General features: G+C 41.9%; 1 protein-coding gene across 4 annotated transcripts in view; it reads right to left on the bottom strand.

Annotated features, from left to right (window-relative positions):
* The window catches only part of TAMM41 (TAM41 mitochondrial translocator assembly and maintenance homolog), a 55,051-nt gene extending 44,567 nt beyond the window's left edge, over nt 1–10,484 (bottom strand). For 2 of the 4 annotated variants that reach the window (XR_009542694.1, XM_060161155.1), the window contains exons 1-3: nt 10,219–10,484; nt 7,574–7,756; nt 5,125–5,217 (exon numbers count right to left, since the gene is read on the bottom strand). Coding sequence is in view for 3 of the 4 variants with exons in the window: in XM_060161155.1 (XP_060017138.1) it covers nt 5,125–5,217; nt 7,574–7,756; nt 10,219–10,353 (411 nt within the window). In the remaining variant the exon portion in view is untranslated. Of the gene's footprint in view, nt 1–5,124; nt 5,218–7,573; nt 7,757–9,433; nt 9,476–10,218 lie in introns of all 4 variants that reach the window. The other 2 variants (XM_060161156.1, XM_060161157.1) reach the window with 2 other exon arrangements.
* Nucleotides 10,485–23,856: the final 13,372 nt, after the last annotated feature.

Here is a 23,856-nt window from a genome sequence, read left to right as displayed (position 1 = left end):
TTAATGGCCCTGAATTAAGGCTTGCAGCACTTGGGTGAGTTCAGTATTATTGCAAACATCTGCAGATAGTCAAAGCAAGAAGCAGTCCAGCAGCATGATCTGCCCAAGGTTGCATAATGAGTTGATGGCAAAAATCAGGGTAACACCCTTGTACTTGGCAAATCCAGATCTAAATATTTTGAGTTATCCTCATGCATTCTGTTCTTGTTAACTTTTAATCTTGAAAGATGATTAAAACAAAATTTAAGGTCCTATTATAATTCCTATGTCTATTCCTTGAATAACGTTCCCTCCTTATACTCCATACAGAGTCAAGGATCTAGGAGGGCAACCTCCTCATCTCACTAACGGGGAAACTGAGGCCCAGAGGGTTAAAAGATCTCCCCACGAGGAACAGTGGCACACCATACCAGGACCCAGGATTCGTGAAGTGAGCCTGTGAAGCCTGTTTACTTCCAAATTCCTATTTTCATCCTCATTCACCAGGTCCTGCTCAATAATTCCTCACCCTCTTCTGTGTGTGTGTGTGTGGGGGGGAACTTTTTATAGAAACTCAATGAAAATAGAAGTGATTTTGAGATACTAACAAAGATGCAAAGGAAAAAGTTTGGGGAAATTTTCCTTTTCAATAAAATACCCTTGTTCTCCAAGAAAGTGTCTACGTGAGGTTGTTAAAAAAAAAAGGCAGTCTGTTTGCTACTTAAGGTTAAGAGAGTGAAAATAAAATCATCCTTACTCAAAGGAAAAATGTCAGTTCAGAAGACTCTGCTACTGTGCTGATCTGGTTCTCCAGTGTAAGGTGAACTAGCAACTTGTCTCAGAAGCACTGTTATTTGTTGTTCAGAGTGAAAAGCCAGTGAACCCTTGGGACACTGCCAGAGAGGCCTGGGAAAAAAAGAAAGTCCTCAGATTTGTGAATAGCTGTTTGTATCTTACTGGGAATGCCCCGAACTGAACCACAGATATAGCATTAGCACTACTGCCAAGGGGAAAATCTTTACTGGAGAGAGGAAGGGGCAACACTTGAAGGGACTTTCAAAAGCCCAACTTGAGAGATTTGTGAGTACCTTTCAAGATAGAAAAAAAGAGAAAGTCACATGTGGTCTCCTCTATAATAGTCACATGGAGACAGAGCTTGAATTGCAAAGAGTGAAGTTATAGTCACAAAGGACACAGTCCTACCTCGTGTTCAAATACTCGACCATTAAGCAAATGACACTTCCCGCAGTAGTTTTCCATTCCAAATGAACAGAAAGGCTAATTTTTGCTGGAGGACCAAAAAGAAACAGTGAACATTTGAGCTGAATTAAAAAAAACCTTATCATCTACCTGTTGGATTGTGGGCTCTTGAGGCTAGCAATGTGGTGATTTTTTTAAAAAAATTCTTTTGGCATGCACAGAGAAAAAAACTTAGTTGTCTTTTGAATAAGTAAATGAATGGCTTAATCTTTTCATTTCCAAGGCTAGAAGTCCAAAGATTTGCTCTCAGCCGGGCAGAGCCAAGACTAGTAAGCTGGGCTTTCCAAGTCCCATTCAGGGACCTTTTATACCGCTGGGATTTTACTATCTACAAAAAAGTAAATCAACAAAGTTACAATATGGTGATGCTTGCAAACTGTGAATATACTAACAACCACTGAATTGTACACTTTAAAGGGCTGAATTATATGCTATGTGACTATATCTCAGTAAACCTGTTATAAAAAGCTATATGACTAGCAAGTAAAAGAGAAAATATATTGGAATGAATACATTAAAATAAATTAAAATCCTCTTAACAAGGTGGCAAAATACCATTGTTTGCCAATGTGAATGCTTTAAAAATTCAAGCCATGTTATCTATACATGAAATACAAAACAACATGAAATACAAAAATCCAACTTACATTAAATAAATTACAGAAGTGAAAATACTACTTTAGACTTCTGACTTAAAAAAAGATTGGCCACAACAAGGTTCTATTAAATACTTTTCTTGTTTCTTGACTTGGAAAACTGACTGGTAAATAACTCAAACTTAAAGCTGCACTAGAAGTAAAAATGGGTCATCTCCTCAATTATGAGGTAAGGTAATGGTAAAGTCTGATAGAAATTTAATTTGCACTCAACTTTTTCCAGAAATGTCCATCTTTTTAAGCCAAGTACTCCTTTATATATTTTTTTGATAGTAAACTTTATGTTTTAGAGCAGGTTAAGGTCCACAGCAAAACCAAATGGAAAGTACAGAGAGTTCCCATATATCCTCTGCATATTCCTTTTAAAGACTTAAATTGCTAGTGACTGAGAAATTCTACTCTATTTGCAATATGGAAGATAATTTTAGAGCTTTAGACAATATAATTTAATGTAACTCGTTTTAAAACACATAAAAACAAAAAATTCACACTCATTCTCACAATTCTTTCTTAAGATAGTCACCCATTATTTTTGTCCAAAATGCTACCAACCCTTTCTTTTCATCGGATTTGTTTCATGGAGTTTGATTAATATTTGCTGCCACCTAGAGGTAAAAATAGTTTAAAGATAGTTATCCTAAGAATTCTCCAGTTAACCGTGATTTCTGCGGCAAAGGGAAACTGGAGGCAGGTGTGGGTGGAAGAGTTAATTCACCCATTTATGATTTTTGATTTTTTAAAATCGTGTCATGTTCAACACCTCAAATGGTTTTTAAGATTGTTTAATTTTCTTGTGCTAGAAGCTTCTTAATAAGTCGGAGGGGCAGTCACTGTTACAAAGAACGTTTTCTTCTCCAAGTTAGCTGAGAAATGCAGTTTTGTATGATAAGTGTATCTGTCACTACTTGCCTTGAATTGATGTTTTAATCTTTTTAGGATACATGACATTTAGATGAAATGTGAGGTCATTTCCAGTGTTTACATTCTGAGATTTCATGGCATTATAGTTTTCTACAGCCTATTTCTAAAAAAACTTGAACTATTCCAAGCACAAAACATAGTACAGAGAATAATATCACATTCAATATCTCATTTTATCTCAAAATAACTCTGAGACAGGCAAGGACAGAGAGAAGAGAAAGATTGTTTCCTGAGTGTCTAGTAGATGCCAGACATTTTAGATCTAGGCATTTCTCAAACACCTTTTGAGGTCGGTGTCACTGGCCTTGTCCCCAGGTGAGGGTGTCACAAGGCCCAGGGAGATTAAGTCACTGGTGCAGGGTCACACAGCTGGGGAGTGTCACAGCTGGGACCCAAACCCCAGATCTGTCTGATTCTAAAACACCTGTGTCCTTTCCAGCATTACCATTCTGCTTCCAATTTTCAACACCTTTGTGAAGTAGGCAGGGCAAGGATTGCTACTCCCATTCTACAGAGAAACTACCTGAGGTCCAGAAAGGTAAAACAACTTGCCTAAGATCACATAAACAGCTAATAAGTAGCAGGAATGAATAAGGCCCAAGGCTTCTAATTCCACGTTTATTAATCTTCCCATCAAACTACATATTTTGTATATTTAAAAAGAAACTTGGAAAGAAAAGGAATATTTACAAATTTCCAATTACATTTATTTGCTTAATTATGAGGCTTACTAGTTATCCAGCCTAGAAATGAGAAATTCATCTACATAAATATGAAATTAAATCAGTAACCTATTGTTTCCAGACTTAAAATGTGTTTTTAGTGAAGTAAAAATTATATACTGTAAAGCAAAGAAATCTAATCAGCACGGCTTGACAAATTTTTACACATGGATGTACCCATGTAACTATCACCCTGATCAAATGCTTCTGTATGTCTTAATGATCTACACTGTTAAATTTTAAGCCCAGATACAAGGCAAGAGAATCTGAACCTCCCACATATATCAACAGAGATTCTATGACACAACCAAGCAAGCTAGGACTGTATAAATTTCTCTAATTTCTTGCCATAGCTGACAAAAAAGGAGCAGCATAGTCACCCATGAGAGGCATTTGGGAATAATTCCTGAACCCTCTTTGGGACCTAAGACCCTCTGACAGCACAGAGAAAATTCTTCCTTGCTGGGAGATTAGCAACTGTCTAGTTATCCTAAGAATTCTCCAGTTAGCCGTGATTTCTGCGGGAAAGGGAAACTGGAGGCAGTCGCAGACAACTGCGACTAGTTCTTTTTTTTTTTTTAATTTTATTTTTTAAATTTTTTTGGCTGCACTGGGTGTTAGTTGTGGCATGTGGGATCCTCACTGCAGCATGCAGGATCTTTCATTGCAGTGTGCAGGCTTCTCTCTAGTTGTGGCATGCGGGTTTTCTCTCTCTAGTTGTGGTGCGCGGGCTCCAGAGCGTGTGGACTCTGTAGTTTGCAGCACGCGGGCTCTCTTGTTGAGGCACGCGAGCTCAAAAGTTGTGGCACGCGGGCTTAGTTGCCCTGCGGCATGTGGGATCTTAGTTCCCCGATCAGGGATCGAACCTGAGCCCCCTTCATTGGAAGGTGAATTCTTTACCACTGGACCACCAGGGAAGTCCTCAAATAGTTCGAAAATACCCCCTCTCAGAAAACAGACTATACGACTGGAAAAAAGAGGAAACCTGATATTTGTGAATGCGAGTCAAAAGTTCAAGTCCTCTCGACTTTTTTCCTGTTTTCTGTTTGTTTCCATTTCTAGTAAAGCCGGAGAAGCCTGCCCCTACAGCCTCCTCCAGCAACGTCCCAAATGAGGGTAGGGCCTGAGGAAGAGAATAAAGGGGAACAGAGTCCACTAGCCTCAGAATGATGACCTGTCTCATTCATTTATTCAACAAACACTTGCTGAATGCGTACTACAAGCCAGGCATCGTCCCAGGCACTGTTGGGACAAAGCACTGGACAAACAGTGCCCCACGGCACTTGCATTCCAGAAGAGGTGGCGATCTGGGGAGGCCGACCGAGGCTCCGCCAAGGCACTGGACACCTCTTCTGCCATCCTCCCCAGCCAAACGGACTGACTCTGAACCTGATGCATTCAGACAACTGGAGAATCTTGAGAAGGAGGGAGGGAGCAGTGTGGGTAATACCTGGATACTGTCTGGCAACAAGTTCTGTAGGGAGGGAAAGGAGTGTGAAACTCATTTCTACATCATTGCAATCACAAAGATCAAAGTAAGGTGAGGTTCAGAGAGGAGAGACATCCCTAATAAAACACTCACTCACCGGTTTTTGGAGTCGTCCAGCAATGTATAAGTTATTCCAGTTGAGGAGATCTTCAATCAAAACACTAGTGCTAATAATGCCATATTTGATAAGCTGGAAAAGAAAAGAAATGGGCATGAAAAATAGCAAAATACCACACTGATGCTTATGCAAGTACAAAACATAAAGAAATAAAATGAATTTCTGACCAGAGCAGAAGCTCGATTTCCAAAGCCACTCAAACTGCCTACCTCGTAAAAATACACATCTCCACAAAACCTTTTGCAAAGGATTAGTTTCCAAGACTGTGTGTTTCCTCAGGTATTCGAGGTGAAGTGACCACTGTTTTAACTCAGGCTCTCGTGACGGTCCTTCACCACAGACATTTCAAGAAGTGATAACATGGTTCACGTTTCTCACTTGAGAAATAAGAAACCTGAAGCTTGGAGAGAACAGATGATGTGCCCAAGATGGTACCACATATAGCAGAGTTAAACCAGGTCCCTGAATTTCAGTCTGGGCTTCCAACGTTTGCTTCACGACAAAGCACAAGAAATTTTCTTTAACGTTTTCACTGACATCCTTTACATGGTGAAGTTCTCTTTCACTATAGGCTATTTCAAACACTTTTATAATCACACAGCAACATTCAAAAATAAAACCTCTTTATCAGTGCTGAACACATGGAATTATGGTCAAGCTCATTTCAATAGTAATTCACACAAACCCTGAATGCAGTTGTTCCAGGTTATGAAATCCCATTTGCTTCAACAAATATCTTCAGACTCACTTCACTGAACTTCAGTACCCAAACAGCCTTCTCAGGCTGCAAGTATCTAAAAAGTAGCTAAAGAATTTCAATTAAAAAGTACAGTCCCTTTGGCACATAATTATGCCCAAACATTGGGTTACTGGAGCTTGTAATATGATTTGAAACTACTAATTACAGATCGGCTCAGCATAATATTAATATGGAGAAAGAACACAGCTACGCGTCTGGCAGGACTAGAGTGGATGTGCAACGTTGCGCTGAATAACCTTCTTCCCTCCACTCTGGCCACAGTATTGCAGACAGCCCTTCTTGCTGCAGGTGCGTAACAGCTGAGAGGTAATGGGAACATCACAGGGGCCTGTCACTAACTAGCTGAAAGACCTTAGGGAGGTCATTTCCTCTCTCTGAACCTTGGTTTCCTCATCTGCGAACCACAGGTGGTGTCGGGTGGGACCTTAACCAGAAAAGTAAATGTATGGCCCAAAGACGTCACCAATCAACCACAGCACTCATTCCTGCCACGTTCAGATAGGTCTTCAAAATCCTTCTCAAGTCAGTACTCCAACCTCCTGCCCTTCAAAGTGTGGTCCATTGACCAGTAGCACCAGCATCACCAGATGCAGAATACCAGGCTCCATTCCAGACCAAATGAATCAGAATCTGCATTTCAAAAGGAGCCTCAGGTGACTCATCTGCACATCAAAGGATGACTGCTCTAAGCCCTCGGCAGCATGGAGCAAAGCAGGCACAGCAGAGTCACCCTCAGCCCAGCTGACCTCTAGGAGGCATCTGACTCAGTTCCCCATTGGTCCTCTCAGACTGGGGTCCTGCCTAGTTCCGGGAAGCCCTTTTAGAGCCTGGGCCCTCCATATGAAAGACGGCTGGGCAGGGTTCCCGCTGTCACACAACCCTCTGCTGGGATCGGGGTTCTCACCTGCTCTCCAATACCCCTCATCAAATTCCACCCACCCGATGGCAACAAGAGGCACCATATGCTCCCGTCTACCTATGAAACCCTCTCCTATGATACCCTCTCCACTTCCAACTTCTTTCTGGGAGTGTCTGCCCCTCTGTATGTAGATAAGATTAATTTCCACCCTGATCCACAGTGGGTCCGCCTATTCCTCCCACTGCCCAAACCAGTGGCTCTCAAAGTTTGTTTCAGACCAGTAGCATGAGCAACATTTGAAAGCTTGTTAGAAATGCAAATCTTTGTTGCTAAGAGAGTAAACCTTAAAAGTTCTCATCACCAGAAAAAAAAAACAATTGTAAATACATGTGGTGATGGATGTTACCTAGACTTACTGTGGGTAATCATCTCACTATATATATATATATATCAAATCATTACGTTGCACACCTAAAACTACTACAATGTTATATGACAATTACCGCTCAGTTTTTAAAAAATGCAAATCCTCAAACCCTTACCCCAGACCTACTGAATCAGGAACTCTGGGGGTGGGCACCAGCAATCTGTGCGTCCTACAGGCACTCCAGGTGATTCTGATGCACACTAAAATTTGAGAACCAAAAAAATTTGGCCAAAAGCAAAAACTAAAAACAGTCACATTCACCACCTTCATCCAGCAAAAGTGTGAACATTTCCTAACTGTAAGAACACATCTATTTAGCTGGTATTCTATTAACAAAGGTTAATAACCACCCAAGTTAAGACAAAGGCCCGCAGTCACTTACCCTCCCATCACACATGATCAATGGGTTGTAGTAAACCCCGGCACCGTAGTTATTCTGGACAGTGGTGATAAACCTGGGCCCCAAAACTTTTAGGAACGAGTAATGGTTCCAGTTTTTCTTCAGGTTTTTTGAATGCCATGCAACAGGGTCATCGACTGTGAACACGAAGTCCAGCATGGCATTCTGGGAGGTGAAGAAAAGAGAATAATTTTAGTTTTAATTCCTAGAAAGGCACCTAGGCAGAGTGGAAAGCTCTAAGACTCTATGCTGCTGTGATTAACAGCAGACCCAGGGCTGTCATCAGAAACTTAAGCAAGTCTCTGGAACCAATCTGAGCTTCGTTTTTGTCAACTCACATAACAACAGTAACACTTATTGAAGTGATGTTCCAGACCTCTTTTAAACACTTTATATATTATACATATAGTAACTCTTTTTAGTCTCAAAACAATCCTACAAGGTAGGTACTGTCATTATCCCATTTTTATAGGAAAGGAAAACCAAGGCACAGAGTAAGTTCCTTGCCCAAGGACACATGGCTACTGAGTGAGACATAATCTGCTTCCAAATTCTGTGCTGGACCACTTGGCCACACTGTCTTTCATCTAAATCTAGTTAAACGTGCTCTACTTTTCTCCCAGATCAATAACACCATATGGACAAGCTCTATAAAGTGTTATGTAAAGGGAAATAAGTTATTTTAACTCTCACCCATTTGCCAACCCCTCACTGAACACCTACGATGAGCTCTGATAGGTCCTGGGATAGAGGTAAAGACCTCAAAGTCTGCTGGGGAGAATAGACAGGTTGCTAGCAAAAACTTGGTAGGAGAACACAAAATACACTAACTTCACTCAGAGTGGGCTCAGAGAAGAAGGAGGAATTTTCCTACAGGTTTACATTCTTCCAGACTCTTGATAAGTCTGAGTCTTAAAAGAATGTGCAAGAGTTCAGCAGGCTTGGTGAAGTACTAGGAGGCCTGAGGAAGGGAGGGAGTACTGTTAGAGGAAAACACTCTTGTGGAGATGAGAGCTGGTAGGACTGGAATGTGACGCAGGCAGGGGAGTGGCGGGAGATGGGACCAGAGAGGGAGGCTGGTTACCATGCTAATGTTCCTGCAGTAGAAAGGGAGGAGGAGAGACTAGAGGATGGAACACCGCACGAGGCTAACTGCCACTAAGGCACTGAGGGCAGGGGCTCATCTGGGAGAGACTTAGGTGCTGGAGTTTACTTGTTAACTTGTAGGGAATGAGGGTGAGGGAAAATGAAGGACCCTTCCTTGGAGGGAATTCCAGGTCTGCTCAAAGGAAAATCTACACAGGAAAATGAAGAGGTGGCTAGAGAATCAGGAGGCCAAGGCCTGTTCTGAGTTTCCCACAGTGTGATCCACAAACCAGTGGTGATACTTAAGATTTGGGGTGGACACGCTTTTTTAAAAATTTATGTTAATTTGTTACAAGAAAATAACTAGCCTATTGCAAACTACAATTAGGTTGCCCAACCTATATGCCCCAAATCTGTAATTTCTCATATGCTCTCAATTTAAAGAAAACTATTACTTAAATACTAGTATAGGTGGGAAACAGGAAATCCAAGCAACAGTACAGACGGCCTCACCAGGAAGCGAAGAGACGAAGGTTAACTGAAAGACAGATTACAGCCGGGTGTCCAAATCCACGAGGCCCTATTGCAAACTGCACACTACCATTTCCTTCATTTATTAAAGAAACCCAGTCCAGAACACGAGCTGTACAGACAGAAAACATCTCCATCTAGACTCCCGCTCCTTTTACATTAATTCAGCAAGAGCTCAAAAGCTGTATCAAAGTCAATTAAAAGCCTCATTTAAATGGAAAATACCTGCCTGCCACTTGTCTGCTATGTCTTGAATCTTGTCGCCACCTTGGAAGCAAAGTTTTTTTTCCATTTGCAGAAGAAAAAAAAAAACTGCAATCACAAGGAAAACTGTACCCTCACTACTGTTGTGCTCAGCCAACTCTGAAGAGAGCAATGCGTAGCCTTAAACAGACTCCTGTTACATGTCCCGAGCAGGGGCAAATATACTGCTCATCACTAACTTCTGCGGTCAGTTAACGTCACTGCACATGCCCTGACCCTACAATCACTCCGTCAGCTTCCCAAAGTCAGGAGAATCATTTTGTATTTTCTCCTACAACCAGAGACGTGATTCTCAAGCTTGGCTGCGTAGTGGAATCACCTGGGAAGTTTTTAAAATTCCTGAAGCCCAGGCTCATCTCAGACCAATTAAATCTCAATCTCCGCAGTTGGAACCCAGATATCAGTATTTTTTTAAGCTTCCCAGAAAACTCCAATGTTCGGCCAAGGCTGGGAGCACTGAACTAGCTCCTGGCAAATATTTCTCTTCCTTTCTTCCATCTTGTCCCCGCATCAGCTCTTCCCTCCACATGATTCCACCTCCCGCTCTAGACCTAAGCTGACTCCTATGTATCCTTCAAAACTCAGCTGACGCTGTCGTTCTACTAGGAGCACTTTTGTACGGCTTGTACTTTGCCAGTTGATACGTGGAGTGCGCAGAGCAAACAGGCAGCTCTACGGCTCTGGAGGGACCGAAGGCAAAGGGAACTCGTGAGAACATTCCCGGCGTGGGGCCGACCCGGGCTCACCTTCTGGTCTGAGCTGGGCCCCGCCTGGCGGTACACCCCCGAGCCGTAGGCGAAAGCCAGGCTCAACTCCTCGGGGAAGTGACACAGGATCTTGCGAAAGGCCACCCCCGAGCTCTGCAAAGCCTGCAGAGCCATGGGGCCGGGGCTCTGACAGGGACCCGTGGAGGGCAGCAGGCGGGGAACGAGTACCCGCTGAGGTGGGGAGATGGAAGCCGGGGACCGGCCCAGACGGGAGAAGGCTGGAGCCGGGGGCGGGGAGTGGAAGACCCGGCAAGGACTCGGCGCTGCAGACCAGTCAGACACGAGGCTGGTACGAACCCAACAGGCAACCGGGTAGGCGTCTGCCTGGCCTGTCTAGCGCCCACCCTGGGCCACGCCTCCTGCACGCACACGTGCTCCGAAGGCGCAAGAGTAAGAGCAGGCGCTCGCTCGCGAGCGGGGACGCGAGGCCTTCGCAGAGATCCCTGGTGGTCGGAGGACCGCACTGCAGGCTGGCCGCCTGGGACAGTGACCTGAACATGAGTGGGGGAATGTAACAGCTGATTGAACTGTTTTTGAACCTTAAAAGTTCTCTTTTGGTCTCGCCTCAAACCACATTTTAATAAGTGACTAGGAAATCATGCATGTAGTATTGCAGCTTCCCATCATCTTTCTGATGAGGTGAAATTCATATAACCTAAAATTGTACGCTTTACAATTCAGTGGCATTTACTGCATTCGCAACGTGTGTAACCATGTCTCTATGCAGCTCGAAAACTGCAGAAGATTTTGAAGGTTTAGGAAAACACAAATAAGATTAAAATCACCCCCAATCCCACCATCCAGAGATTATTACTGGTAAGAGTTTGCTGTGCCTTCTTGCCATTAAAGCCCTTTTCAGATCCGATAATGGGTATTAAAGCGTTCCATAAATGGTAAAAGCAAAAACAACAACAACAACAAAAAGCCTGCACCAAGGTTCTCTGATATTTGTATTTAATTTTAAGCATGGGGAGGAGTATTTGCCCCTTCGTTTTGTGGACTGGGCTCACAAAAGGGCACATTAAATGCAGTTTCTGGTGGAAACGGGACCCCAGGTGAAGAGCTCACCTCTTTGTGTATAACTAGAGAAACTTGCTCCAGGTCACAGGGCCATTCAGGATGTAGTTTGAGTCCCCAGACAGAGACTTTTCAGATACTCTTCCCTTCTTCCCTGATGCTCATGTCCTCTCAACAATAACAGAAGTAGTAATAGCTAAATTTGGGTAACGGTGATGCACTCACATGCATTTTTCACTGAGTTCCCTCTACTGCCTTGTGGGAGGATGTGATTGCCTTCATTTTACAGATGAAGCAGCTAAGCGTTAGAGAAAGCAACGTGCTTGGGATCACATCAGCTTGTGGCAAAACTGGAATGAAGAATCTGGCTCCATGTCCTACGACTCCACTCGGTCGTTGAAGGGTTTTGAGCAGGGACTTGTCAGGCTCAAACGTTAGCCTGGATCAGAGTGGGGAAAGAGAGGCAGGGAGACCAGTTAGGAAGCTGTTACCATAGTTTCATTGTGAATTAAGTTGCCTGGCCTGGGGTGATAGAGGCAGGGATGGGATTAATTCAATGTGAAAAATGATTATTGGAATTCAAACTCTGAGGTAAGTCAAGATGACTAGGAATGAAGCTTTGCAGGCACTCAGGGTCTATGGAGGAAACAGACAAGCAAACCCAGAATATAACATGTGGTGGTGAAGCTGGGTACCCAGTGCCCTGCAGGACCTATGATGAGGGAGCGTCAATCAGTTCTGGATGTGCAGGGAGAGACCAGAGGAGATTTTGCAGTGATGGCATTTGAGCCAGGCCTTAAAGGATGGGTAGGAGATTATCAAGCAGAAGACAGATGGGAGATTCTACCAAGGAAGGATCAATCGATAGGACAATAATAATAGGTGACAATTGTTTATTTTCTATTCCAAGCATTCTCTATACTTATCTATTCTCTTCATTCCAAAGACCCCTGAGGCAGGTTCTCTTAGACTATCATCTTTCACAAGAGGAAACAGACAACCTAAGAGGAGAAGCAGATTTCCCCAGTCCCACAGTTAGGAGCGTGGCGAAGTCAGAATTTGAACCCAGGGCTCCTGAGCTCCAAAGGCCGAGCTCTTTACCACCTTGTTTCAGAGCCTTCTAAAGTGGGCAGCTTGTGGGCTTCCCTGGTGGCACAGTGGCTGAGAGTCTGCCTGCCGATGTAGGGGACGCGGGTTCGTGTCCCGGTCCGGGAATATCCCACATGGCGGAGCGGGTGGGCCCGTGAGCCATGGCCGCTGAGCCTGCGTGTCCGGAGCCTGTGCTCCACGACAGGAGAGGCCACAGCAGTGAGAGGCCCGCGTGCCGCAAAAAAAAAAAAAAAAGAAAAGAAAAAAAAAAGAAAAAGAAATAAAGTGGGCACCTTGTGAGGCAAGGGAAGGGAATGGGAAACCAGCTGGTTTTACTCCATCAACCAAGGTTGAGGAGCAGCTGCCATGCCCACCACAAGGCCAGAAAGAGGACGGCAGAAGGGAGACACAGTGCGGCTCAGTCTCCTTCTGGGAACACAGGCATTTTGGTTCATTCTGACTAAACACTACCCTTGCCCAGATGGCCAGAATCTGAGATGCACTCACCGTGGAATTACACTGACACCTTTCACCTAAAGATAGTGAATAAATCTCTGCAGGCATACTTCTTTTCTTTTTTTTTCTTTCCTCCCTTGAGGAAATAATTCAGCTTATTTTATTTCCCCCTCTCTTTGCAAAAGTAATCCATACTCATAAAAATGTAAACATTACAAAAATCTGGATACCATCCGCCAGAGATCGCCACTGGTAATCTTTGCTACATATTCCTCAACATAATTTTCTATGAATATATTAACATTAAAAACATTTTAAAATGGAAGCACATGATAGATACTCTTTTGCAATTTGCTTTTTTTCATTTAAAATATCACAGACACCTTTCCATATCAGAATATGTAGATCTATCTCATTCCATTTATTAGCAAAAGTTTCTAAAATATGGATATGCCATCCTTTGTTTAAACATTTTCATGTTGATAGATATAGATTATTGCCATTTTTTTGTACATGCAAACAATGCTACAGTGAACATCCTTTTACACAGAGCTTTGGAATATATGCAAGTATTGCTAAAAAGGAGATTCCTAGAAGGGGACTTGATGGGTCAAAGTGTCAGGACATTGCTAAAGTCCCCTCCAAAAAATTGTACCAATTTCCACTCCCACCAATGGAGTTCAGCCCTGGATATAAATAAAGATTCTGCAACGTTTCTCCGTTTTTTTCCCTTGCAGGCTTTCACACGTAATTATCAGTAATTTTCGTTTTCATAAACACTTTCCTTCCTGATAATGCAAAAGCACCAACTGGAAAGTTCCATCACGTTCCTGTGTGCATTTCGCCTCTCCCCAGAATGAGGCAGAAGCAATGTAGCAAGAACACATTTGTATTCTTCATCAGAATTCTCCCTGCTCCTAGCAGCTCATCCACTTCCTTTTAAATTACCGTGCCTTGCTAAGTTAGAAGCTATTAAGAAGCTCCAGTGTTCTATATAATCGCTTCAGGGTTCTATTGGAACTCTCATACAATGAAATATAAGCATTAGGAGCCATTTTAAAATATAGATAAATGCCACTTGACTGCACGTTGGACCTCATTTTTCTGATTTATCCCGCTGTTGGCTTTGTGCTCCTTAACGATGACCAAGTCAGGCTAGGTTTCACCAAGAGAATGTTCACCTATTCCATTTTCTAAAAAACCCTGTGAAATCTCTGAAACTTTTATGCCTCAGTTTTTCTTCTAATCAGTGTTTAAGTAAAAGGCATAAAGTGTTTGGGAAAAGAAACTTCAGGTACTGTGATCCTTACAATTAACCAAATTTTCAGTTGACCTGCTAACGGACGTAAAGGAGAAATGTCTTGATCTGTCTCATCAGAGGTGGGTCACCTGCCACATCTGTCCATTCTCAGCTGACGGATGTGTCAAAACTGGGCCAGATTGAGAGCATCTTTAATACATTTTTAGCCTCTCATCGGGGCGCTGAGAGACCACCTGAGTTTGAATCAGGGCCCCAGGAGTTAATAGCTGTGTGACCTCGAGCAAGACAGCTGAAGATCTCTATGCCTTCTTTTCCTCATTTGTAGGATGGTCATGCAAATAATACCTACCTTTTAGCATCGTTAGGACAGCCAATGAAATAGTATCCAGAAAGTGCCTGCCACAGAGCAAGCTCTCAGTAAATGTTCTCCGTCGTGTTGGATTCTGAAGAGACCATGTACAAGAGGAATTAAGAAGCGTAAGAATACCTAGTATCTTCGTGGCACTTAGCATTTCACACAGAGAACTTTTCCAGACATGGTTTTATTTAATTCTTAAAACAAACCCTGGGAAATTAGTGTTTACTAGTCCAATTTTACAGATGGATAAATTGAAGTGTAGAATAATGAAGTCATTTGCTTGAAGTCCCAACAGAGTGCCAAATCTAATTCTTTTCCTCTTGTACCATAAAAATAACACAAACCGTTTATTTTCCCAAGGGATTCATTCATTCATTCATTCTCCCATTGAAATCTTCCTCTTCCTCAGTTCAAATATCACCCCCTTCTAATCAGAAGTAACTGTTCTGTCCTCCATGCCCACATGTAACCCTTTGCTTATAGCTCTCCAGCCCTGGTCTTAAATACGAAATGTGTCCATCAAGAACAGTTATAAAAGGCTTGGGAACTCTCCGAGGTCAGGAGCCATACCTTATTCATATTTCTATCCTTTAGTACCTAGCACAGTGCCTGAAACAAAATTTCTGCAATTGAGAACGTCATTGACATGTATAAAAACCAATTACAGTAAAATACAGAGATGGTCTGTACCATACCTGTGGTAAGACAGCTCTTCAAGGACTCTGGGAAAGCTTCTTGGCACTGTGTTTTCCAATGAAGTTCTGGAAGATCACACTCTTACAGTGCTAAAGAAATGAATGAATAATAGTAGAATTTCAGGGAACAGAACAGGTGTCTCATCTGAGAGGTAGTATAATACAGTGGTCAAGAGTACGGACCCTGGATCCAGACTGCCTGGTTTGAATCCTAGCTCAGCCACATATTATCTGTGTGACCTTGGGCAAGTAGCTCAGTGCCTCAGTTTTCACATGTATAAAATGGGGATAATAGTAGTGCTTACTTCACTGGGTTGTCACAATGACTAAACTCGTTAACATACATAAAGTGCTTAGAAAAATACTTGACATGTAGTGAATACTATGTATGCATTTGCCATTATTATTATTATCATCATCATCATCATATACTGTCCCTGAATTTCAAGCAAGTCAGCAACTGTCTACTTTATCTCTTTGTAAAACTGGCCCTGAATTTTGGGAGAAATTGAATTGGCAAAGAACCCAGTTAGAGAAGAAAGAATTCATTACTATATACCTAGTCTATCTCTAGCCACCAAAGTCTGCAATCTGGATTTGGCGTAGAGCTGCATGTCTCAAAGTGGGTTTCATTGAATTATTATTTGGAGTTATTTGAAAAAAAATTCCATAGTCACCTAAGTTTGGGAAATCAGATTAAGTAGAGATAAACAGACTTCTTTGCTGTGGGATTTCTCAGAGCATTAATATATTAATATGCACTGTGTAGTCAAGACATGGAAGCAACCCAAATGCCCATTGACAGATGAATGGATAAAGAAGATGTGGTATATATATACAATGGAATACTACTCAGCCATAAAAAAGAATGAAATAATGACATGTGCAGCAACATGGATGGACCTAGAGATTATCATACTAAGTGAAATAAGTCAGAAAGAGAAACACAAATACCGTATGATATTGCTTGTATGTGGAATCTTAAAAAATGATACAAATGAACTTATTTACAAAACAGAAATAGACTCACTGACATAGAAAACAAACTTAATGGTTACCAAAGGGGAAAGGGGGAGGGATAAATTAGGAATTTGGGATTAAAAGATACACACTGCTATATATAAGATAGACAAACAACAAGAACCTACTGTATAGTGCAGGGAACTATATTCAATATCTTGTAATAACCTATAATGGAAAAGAATCTGAAAAAGATGGGTATATAATTTGCCCAGCACCGATTGTTGAAAAGATTGTCATTTCTCCACTGAGTTGCCTTTGCACTTTTGTGAAAAATCAATTGGTTATATTTTATGTGTATTTCTGGACACTCTTTTTTGTTCCATTGATCTATATGTCTGTTCCTTCTCTAGTAGCACTAAAAAGTTGTCTTGATTAATGGAGATTTACAATATTTTAAAACTGGGGACTTCGCTGGAGGTACTTTCACTGCAGGGGGCATGGGTTTGATCCCTGGTCGGGGAACTAAGATCCTGAATGCTGCACAGCATGGCCAAAAAAATAAAATAAAATAAAATAATAAAAAAATAAAATTGGATAGTGGTTTTCTTCAATTTTATTCTTCTTTTTCAAAATTGGTTTGTAGTCTAGTTCCTTTGCCTTTCCCTATATTTTAGAATCAGCTTGTCTTTTTTTTTTTTTCTTCTTCAAAAATCCCACTGGAATTTTTACTGGGATTATGTTAAATCTATAGATCAGTATGGGAAGAATTGACTTCTTTATTCTGTTGGATCTTCTGATCCATTAACATGGTATGTCAGTCTCTCTGTTTATTCAGTTTTCTTTTGTAGTTTCTTTCTTTTAACACCTTAAATATTTTCTGGCCCTTAAACAGAAAGCTGGGGATTTATTTATCCTGTTCTACTGCCCACATCTGGGATCAAGAAAGAGAAAAATAAACAAGTTTGCCCCACCTCTTTGGGACCACTTCTGCTATAATCAGAGAGGAATTTTCCCCTCTCAGAGTTTTAGGCACCTGTGAATCCCTTTTGCCAATGACATCACTGCCACTGCCGTGCAATTGCTTGGGGATGAGTACACAGGAGCTGAGAAAAGAAAAAAAAAAAAAAAAAGTACAATCCCCAGGAGATTTCCCTCACTTTCTCTGAACACCAGGACTCTCTTATCCTGCTCCCAGAACCATAACTAGAGGACTTCTCTCTGTCCACGTGGATGTCCACTTGCAGGCTGAGGCTATACTGAGACCAGCCTGGGAGATACTGGAGTTAAAAAAAAAAGTTATATTTCAGTTTAGTGGTACTTCGAATTCTAGTCTCCTTTCCTAATTTGACTGCTAGTATTTACTTTTCAGAGACCTCAAATATCTGTGCCAAGCATCATGCCTAAGTTTTACAGCTGTATTCAGTGGGTGAAAGAGGGTAGAATGTGTCTAATCCATCTTACCCAGAACAAAATCTCCTCTGATATTATTTAGGTGGTGAACTTAGGCCCCAAGAGATTAAGGAAACATCTTTGATGTTACACAGAAAGTGATGAAGACAGGATTTGAAACCAAGTCTGTGTGAATTCAGTCTATACAGTCTGCATGTTACTTTTTGTTTTTAAAGCCAGGTTTATTGAGGTATGATACAATTATAGTAAAAGTCACTTTTTTTGGGGTGTACTGTTCAATGAGTTGTGATAAATATATGATTGTTTAACCACCACTGCAAATAATATATAGAATATTTCCATCACTCCAAAAAGCTGCACCGTGCTCCTTTCTAGTTAATTTTCTGCTCGTATCCCCAGCTCTTGGCAATGACTGACATGGTTTCTGTCTCCATAGTTTTGTCTTTTTGAGAATGTTCCATCATGCTAAAAAACAGAATCACACGGAATGTAGTTTTTTGTCTCTTGCTTCTTTCATTTAACATTAATACTTTTGAGATTCATCCATGTGGTGTATGTATGAGTATTTTGTTCCTTTTTATTGCTGAGTAGTATCCTGATATATGGCTATACCACAATTTGTTTATCCATTGCCCTGCTGATGGAATTTGGATTCGTTTCTGGTTTTAGAAAATTATGAATGAAGGCTACATTCTCAGTCACTATACTATATGTCCTAGAACAACAACATAATTAAATTTAAAAGGAACCTTCAAGATGGACTGGCTTAGTTGACTCCAATAATCTTAACGTCAGTTTTCATTTATTTACTAGGCACCAGATCCTGTGCTAGGCATTGTAGGTACACTGTCTTATTTAACCTAAAGCATACAACGTTTCTGTGTTTACAATGGTTAAATAACTTCCCAACCCTCTCACCACTAAGGACCCATTTTTATGAGTTTCTTGTGATGTATTCATTCAACACATATTTTATGAGTGTGTGTGTGTGCCAAGCACTGGCTGGACCCTGGGTCTTATAACAGAGAAAAAAATTAGAATTAAAATGTACTATAAAATACAAAATGTAAAAATTAAAATTTATAATGTACTACAGCCACACCCTGTGGAAACTTGAAATGACTTCTATCACAAACTGCATTTATTAAGGGTAACTCCGTTTCTTTATCTGTAGAACCCTTGGGGTAAGAGGATGGACACAGGATTAGCAAACAAACAACTTCTGCTCCCACCCTTATGCTTTAAGAGGTGCATCCATTAGGCTTCTTTCTCTACACATAACAGGTCTGGATACAAAGTAGCTTAAAATAAATTCAGGGGTTAAGTAGGCTTCAGGTATAGGACAGGGCTCTCCTTCCATTTTTCTCTTCTCCTCTAGGTTCTAGCTTCCTCTAGCTTGGCTTCTTGGTTTCAAGATGGTTGCTGGTTATCAACTGAAACAGCATGCTTCCTCACTCCACCTCTGGTGGGACAGATCAAAACTCTCTCTACCCTCCTTATTCCTTTCAGCCTGACTGGGTCACATGCCCACCCCTGGACCAATAACAGTTGATGAGAGAACAACATGCACTGATTGGCTTGAGCCTGGGTACCTGAACCAATCACTGGAAGGTGGATTGTCTCATCTCCTACATGGTCTCCTAGAGCTGAGCGTGGTATCAGCTTCCCCCTTCCCTGGGGGAGAAGTAAATCCCCTGGACAGAAACAAGGTCTGCTAGTAAGGATCCAGCCATTCCACTTCTGGATATACACCAAAGAAAATTAAAACAGGATATTGAAGATACAGATGCACTGCCATGTTTATTGCAGCTGTATTCACAATAGCCAAGATATGAAAACAGCTTAAGTGCCTGTCAACAGATGAATGGATAAAGATGATGCTGTTTATATATATCACACACAATGGAAAAAGGAAAATCCTGCCATTTGCAACGACACGGATGGACTTTGAGGACATTACGCTAAGTGAGATAAGTCAAACAGAGAAAGACAAATACTGTATGATATCACTTGTATGTGGAATCTAAAAAAGCCAAGCTCATAAAAACAGAGAGTAGGGCTTCCCTGGTGGTGCTGTGGTTAAGAATCCGCCTGCCAATGCAGGGGACACGGGTTCAAGCCCTGGTCCGGGAAGATCCCACATGCCGCGGAGCAACTAAGCCCGTGCGTCACAACTACTGAGGCTGCGCTCTAGAGTCTGCGAGCCACAACTACTGAGCCCACGTGCCACAACTACTGAAGCCCGTGCGCCTAGAGCCCGTGCTCCACAGCAAGAGAAGCCACCGCAGTGAGAAGCCCGTGCACTGTGATGAAGAATAGCCCCCGCTCGCCGCAGCTAGAAAAAGCCCACGGGCAGCAATGAAGACCCAAAGCGCCAAAAAAAAAAAAGCCTTTTGACTTTTTAAGATATTTTTCTTTCCATTTACAAAAGTAATTTATGTTTATTATACAACAGTACTGAGCAGCGAATAGAAGAAAATTACAATCATTTAGTACCTACCACACAGAGATAATCACTGCTGACATTTTATGCGAGCCTTCTAGTCTTTTATGAATAAATAACTATCAATATATCTAGTTATGTAAGTATATATGTGCATTTATATATAATTATATGTCTTATAGGTTTTCTTTTACCAATAAGGGACCATAGTGTACAAATTGTTTTTTTTTTTTTAAAGAGCAACGCTTTTTCTGATTAAAAAGCAACACATGTTCATGGGGAGATGTGGAAAATATAGAAAATTAGAAAGAAGAAAATAAAAGTCATCTGTAATGCTACTTTCCGTACTAGTGACTGTTCTGTAATCTGATATTTTTAAGTTAGGGCTCAAATGGAGCTCTTGAATATTTACATGATCCTCATCTTTTTTATTGCAATCTAATTGATATATAACATTACGTTAGTTTTAGGTGTATGACATAATCATTTCATATATGTATATATTGCAAAATGATTACCCGAATAAATTTAGTCGACATCCATCCCCACACAAAGTTACACAGTTTTGTTCCTTGTGATGAGGACCATTAAGATCTACTGTCTTAGCAGCTTTCAAATATAATACACAGTATTATGAACTCTAGTCACCATGCTGTATGTTACAGCTCTAGGACTTATTCATCTTATATCCGGAAGTTTGTACCTTTCGATCTCCTTCATTCATTTTGTTCACCCACACACACAAGATCCCAATGTTGACCCCACTACTTCCTATATAGCCAAAGGCAAATTCCTAATCGTCTCTCTAAGCCTCAGTTTCCTTACCTGGAAAATAGGAATTACAAGCGTGCCTACCTCACAGGGATGTTGTGAGCAACGCAGGTCAGGCGCTTGCTTTAGAGCTTGGTACGCTGTAAGCAGTCAAGTGCGTTAGTCGTTACAAATACAATTATTAGCCATCATTATAAGAGGAGAACATATTTAAAATAATAACGCTTTGGTTCCTCTTAGTATTTTTATTTCCTCCTTGACCCCTTCCCAACACACTTCACCTCGGCACTGAGCCATCAGCTAAGCAGTACTTTTCAAACTGTATCTTGTGTCAGCAAAGCCTAGAGGGATGTTCCAGCAGATTACTGAGCGGTACCCACCCCCCACCCCGAGATTCCCACTTGTACGTCAGGGGTGAGGCCCCAGAACTTGTACCTGCAACAAATTTCCTGCTGATGCACTTACTGCTAATCACTTTCAGGGGTGGGTTAGGTTATTCCGGGACAGATTATCCCAGGGAGGGGATACGTTGGCAGAGGAAAGAGCGTTTTGAGCTCCTGGGTTTGGAGTCCCCAAAGCCTAGACTTTCAAGAGAATGAAAAGAACTCAGGGCATATTCAACACATTTGAGAGAAAAATTTAAGGCCTCTTGTCCTCAGAACTACAGAATGACTCTCTGTGCTAGAGAGGAGGAGAGAGACAGACAGGGCATGAGGAGGTGGGGAGGTGGGTGTGTGCCTGAAAGGACCCCATGGAGAGGCGCTGAGCCAGGCTCTGCCCACCACCCAGCTTCTACCTGCGTGAATGCTGGCCCTCACCTGCCAGCAGGAGCCCTGGGGCTACCCAGCCTCTGTTTTAAGGGCTCTGCTGTCTTGCTGGTGAGGAGTGAAGGCCTCCTTCAACAGCACCCAGCAGGGTCCTGCGGGAGTAATGCCCACCTCGGTCCCAAGACTTGGCTGGGTCCCATCCAGCTGCGTTGTCCAGGGCACATGGTAACTATGGCAACTACTCCCCTTTCCGCATCTAAGGAAGGACACTCCTGATCCTTCTCACATGGAGGGTAGAGGCCTTGATCTGAACGCCCAACAACCACGTGTAACTCCATAAACTTGCCTCCTTAGATTTCTTCTTCCAAGCCTGTGGCCTGAATGGGGGCAGGAGCTAAGATGATTCCGTTCCAGTCTAATCATATTAACAGGTGCTGCTGATTTGAGTTCACCTCCACCATTGCACATAAACGAGCCATAAATATCATCACTACTTGCTCACAGGTGGATTGAGCTTTGGGAGGGCAGGGACTGTGAAAAGGAAGGGAGAGAAATGCTACATTTTATTGAGCATCTACTATGGACCATCTCCGTGTCAGGTGATTTCACATATGTATCTCATTAAATCCCCGTCACACTCTGACAGGTATGCATGATATAATCTCATTTAACAGAGGAGGCCATGGGGATTCCAAAGGTGGAAGTAATAGGTACAGGGTCACACTCTGAATAATGGAAAAGCTCACATACTATGAAAACTGTTTACCTGTCAGGGTGGTTTTCACTCCCAAGTGTCTCCCACCCTTCAGGACAGTGATAGCCTCTCTTCCTATGTGCCCTGACTGTGCACTGCATCACAGACAGCCCAGGTGTTCTCTTGGCAAAAGAGGGTGGCTGCCATGCTTGGCAACATGACCAGGACCAGTTAGCAGCGACAAGAGCTGGACGGGAGCTGTAGAAGAAAGTCACTCACTAGCCTCATGTGTTCTTGGGCAAGGGACAGCTCCTCAGTTTCCACAGGTAAAAGATGGGATGAGATTGTGTGCCTTGTAGGGTTGTTGTTGTGAGGGCCAAAGGAGATGGCATTTGAAAAACAGAATTTCTGACAGCTGGGGAAGGAGTGGGTGGACTCAGAAAAATTTGCATTCTTTTGAGTCCTTTTCCTGGGGATGCAGCCTGATATTCTGAATCTGAGTCTCATCATGAGATTGGGAGGATTAAATGAGAAATTTTAAATGAAAGTGTTTGGTCTACAGTACCAGTAGACCCTTAACAAAGTGAATTCACTGGTCCTTTTTCTCCTTGATCCCTAAGTGATCAGTAGAGGATGGATGGATAGATGAATGGATGGATGGATGGATGGATGCAATGGCACTTTACCTATCCTACAGGTTATCCCAGGACACTGTACCTGCCTGAATTTACATCATCTGTTTTTTGCACTCACAGAAACCCCCTCAAAGGTGGATATGATTTTTCCTGTTCTAAAGATAAGGAAACCCCAAAATGAGACTCAGTGAGGTTGAGTGATTTGCCCAGGATTCCTCTACTGGGAAGTAGCAAAGTGAGCTTCAAACCTAAGTCTGTTTTTGTTTGAGAAAACGGGGCAAGTAAAGGGTGAGAAAAAATGACATTCTCCGTGGATTTCCAGAGGTAGAGAGTGAATAGAAATGAACAGAACTGAATTTACCATACATTGCCTTCTGCATTCTTCACGTTTACATGGCTGTTAATGGTCTCTGGATGTTACAACCTTTTTCATTTTTAAAAATTAAAGTATAATTTACTTACAGTAAAATTCATCCTGTCTAGTGTACAGTTCTGCAAGTTTTGACAAATGTATACAGTTGTATAATCACCAACACAATCAAGATACGGAACAGTTCTATCCCCCCCAACCCCCAAATCCCCCAGCCCCTCAACTCCCGGCAACTACTAATCTGTTTTCTGAACTTACAATTTTGCCATTGCAAGAATGTCATATAAATGGAATTATATAGGATTTGGCCTTTTGAGTATGGCTTATTTCATTTGGTGTATCTGCACAGTATATCTTCAAATGTTTCCTAGGCACATCCCTTGGTTATAATTCTCACAAAGTTTTTTTTTTTCCTTCTTTAGGATGCAGGAAAAAAAACAACTCTGTAATTTTCCAAAGGAAATTTCTCTTTAAACAGTGGGAAAAGGGGTGGAGGAGGAAGGAGGATTTGACTTGTTTTCTCTTTAAATCTTCTATGCCTTAGGAAACACAGCAGACAGGCTAGTTAACTTTTCATAATGTCAAAGACAAAACCCCACATAACCCTAGGTCATTAGTCACTCCTGATTAAACCTTCAGGAGACTCTTAGGAGTTGGGGTGGCAACTAAAGAGCAATGAGTCTTGATT

Source organism: Lagenorhynchus albirostris, chromosome 10 (genome assembly GCF_949774975.1).
Source record: "Lagenorhynchus albirostris chromosome 10, mLagAlb1.1, whole genome shotgun sequence".
Classification (NCBI taxonomy): Eukaryota; Metazoa; Chordata; class Mammalia; order Artiodactyla; family Delphinidae; genus Lagenorhynchus; species Lagenorhynchus albirostris.
Note: the sequence above shows the minus strand (reverse complement) of the source record. Positions and strands in the feature narration are given on the sequence as shown.